The sequence below is a fragment of the Corapipo altera genome, unplaced genomic scaffold (assembly GCF_003945725.1).
Source record: "Corapipo altera isolate COAL_440 unplaced genomic scaffold, ASM394572v1 59328, whole genome shotgun sequence".
In the NCBI taxonomy this organism is placed as follows: Eukaryota; Metazoa; Chordata; class Aves; order Passeriformes; family Pipridae; genus Corapipo; species Corapipo altera.
In genome coordinates, this window is record NW_020889074.1 from 1 (window position 1) to 2,402 (window position 2,402).

The 2,402-nt window shown below is 57.5% G+C and overlaps 1 protein-coding gene across 1 annotated transcript; it reads right to left on the reverse strand.

The window, feature by feature from the left end:
• Positions 1-617: 617 nt before the first annotated feature.
• On the reverse strand, positions 618-2,318 carry LOC113942144 (probable tRNA N6-adenosine threonylcarbamoyltransferase). The gene is made up of 5 exons (XM_027633285.1): positions 2,138-2,318; positions 1,925-2,000; positions 1,575-1,673; positions 1,444-1,495; positions 618-872 (listed from the first exon to the last, which is right to left on the reverse strand). The coding sequence occupies exons 1-4, from the start codon at positions 2,211-2,213 to the stop codon at positions 1,456-1,458; spliced, it is 291 nt and encodes a 96-aa protein (XP_027489086.1). The 5' UTR covers positions 2,214-2,318; the 3' UTR covers positions 618-872; positions 1,444-1,455.
• Positions 2,319-2,402: the final 84 nt, after the last annotated feature.

A 2,402-nucleotide genomic window follows, 5' to 3' on the forward strand; every position in this document is an offset into this window, starting at 1 on the left:
CTCCCGGTTCGCTGAGGGGACACACCCAAGATGGCGGCGTGGCCGCTCCCCCTCAGCGCCCCCCACAAAATGGCCGCCTCCTGCAGGACCCCTTCCCGCCCTTTTAAGGCCACGCCCCCCGGCGCCTTTTAAGGACAGGCCACGCCCTCAAAATCCCTTTAAAGGTCAGGCCGCGCCCCCGGTGGCTCCGCCCACCTCCCCCCTCAGAACCCCCGAGCTGCTGGAATTGGGGCGAAACAGGACAAAGTTTGGTCAAAGCGGCCCAAAACTGAGATTTCCCCTCTTTTTAAATCCCTTTTAAAGCTCCTTTCTCCTTAATTCCACTTTTTTTAAACCCGTTTCTCGGGTTCTTTACCGAAAAATTTCCCTCCTTTTAAAGCCAAGCTGAGTTAAAAATAAAGGCAGGAAATCAAGCGGAAAGAGAAATAAGAATTCTATAAAGGGGAAAAAAAATAACAACCCGCTCTCTTTTACCTTGTTCTCTTTGTCACCACTTCCTGCCCTTTCCCCTCATGTTTTTTTACCCACCTTCCCCTCACGAACCTTTATTACATAAAACATATGAATTTAATATACATAAAACAACCACTTTTTTTCTGCAACAAGAACGTGTTCAAAAAAGTTTATAAATCTGTATTTTACTGTACGTTTCAGCTGACTTTCAAAGGGGGAAGGTGGAACAAATGGGTGGGGGGGAACTCCTGAGGTAAAAAACCACTCCTATAAAGCAAAAAACACCCCAAAAACTCACTAGGACCAACGAACAACTATATAAAAACGCGAAAACAATTTTTAGAAGGAGAAATTCCATTCAGAAATACAAATTAGAGGCGCTTTACGAAGGCAGGATCCTCGTGGCGCGACGGTTCCGCCTGAGGGAAGAGAAACGGGGTCAGAGCCGCGACCGTCCCGGACCTTCATCCCCCCCAGACACCCCTGAGCCTTTGTACGACCCCGCAAAATCCGGTGGAGCCCCGAACCCTCCGCTGCTCCCCCGGGTGAAGAAGCCGCCGCTGCTCTGCGACACCGCTAAAACCCCGCTCGCCCGCGGCTGGCGGCGGCGGGGGGAACGCGGGTCGGGATGGAAACACGCGGCCCCCGGCCCGCCCCTCCCGCCGCCACCCCCCTCAGTTACCGACGCAATCGCTGCGCTGGCTCCTCACGGACTGCGGCGTTCGCGCCCTCGCACGCCGGCCCCCCTCAGCAAGGCCACGCCCCCGGGCTTCCCATTGGTCGCCGCCCCACCTCCCGCCAACCCCATTGGTCGCTGCGCTCCTGGGCGTGGCCTAGACACCAAATGCGCCATATAAACTGAAGGGGCGGAGCCATTCAAATGAGAGGGGGAGTGGGCGTGGCCTGTGGGTGTTGATTGACAGCGTCAGGGGTCAAAAATGAAATAAATTTTAAACAAATAAAACAAAATAAAAAATGAAATAAATCCACCTTCATTGCTCCTCAGTCCCTCCAGGTCACCTCCACCTCATCCGTGCGGTACCTGGAGGGGTCAAAGGTCACGGGTGAGGGCTCAGGGCCACACCCCCCTCACCTGTACGCACCTGGCCACGCCCCCTCACCTCTGGGTGATCCCCGATTGGCTGAGCTCGGTCACCTGCCCCGCCCGCAGCATCTCCCACCCGGCCTGGGCGATCATGGCGCCGTTGTCGATGCAGTACCTGGGGGGGGGGCAAGAGGGGCACAGGTGTGTCCCATCCTCCACAGGTGTGCTGTGGTGTGTCCTACCCAGCCCAGGTGTGCCCAGGTGACCCAAAGGGTGCCCAGGTGACCCCCAGGTGTGCCCAGGTGACCCCCAGGTGTGCCCAGGTGTGCCCAGGCGACCCTGAGGTCTGTCCCACCCCCCCAGGTGTGTCCAGGTAACCCCAGGTGTGCCCAGGTGACCCCCCCAGGTGTGCCCAGGTGCCCCCACCTGTCGTCAGTGGGGCAGAGCTCTGCCCCCCGGGCCCTGCACATGGTCTGGAGCATCTCCTGGAGCCGATGGTTACCTGGGGGGGGACCAAAAACATGGGTCTAAACCCCCAGAATTTGGGTCCAAACAACCAAAATCTGGGTCCAAACCCCAAAACCTGGGTTCAAATCCCCAAATCTGTGCCCAACCCCCCGAATTTGGGGTGCCACTCACAGGCCACGCCGCCCACGAGCAGGAGGTGCCGGGCGCGGGTCAGGGCCAGGGCGCGCTCGGTGACCTCGCTCAGCATCGCAAACACCGTCTCCTGGGGACACAGAAACCCCGGGTCACACCCAAAAACCCACAGAACGACCCCAAAAACCCGCAGAACAACCCCAAAAACCCACAAAACGACCTCAAAAACCCCAAACTGCTGCAAAAACTCAGCGAGTGCCCCCAAAACCCCCTTGAACTGCCCCAAAATCCCATTAATTACACC

Excerpts from the sequence above, each read along its gene's own strand:
- LOC113942144 (XM_027633285.1), bottom strand. The coding sequence starts at position 2,213 with ATGCTGAGCGAGGTCACCGAGCGCGCCCTGGCCCTGACCCGCGCCCGG. Across the intron at positions 1,674-1,924 it reads CTCTGCCCCACTGACGACAG|GTACTGCATCGACAACGGCG; the intron begins GTGGGGGCACCT and ends CCCCCCCCCCAG. Across the intron at positions 1,496-1,574 it reads CAATCGGGGATCACCCAGAG|GTACCGCACGGATGAGGTGG; the intron begins GTGAGGGGGCGT and ends TGACCCCTCCAG.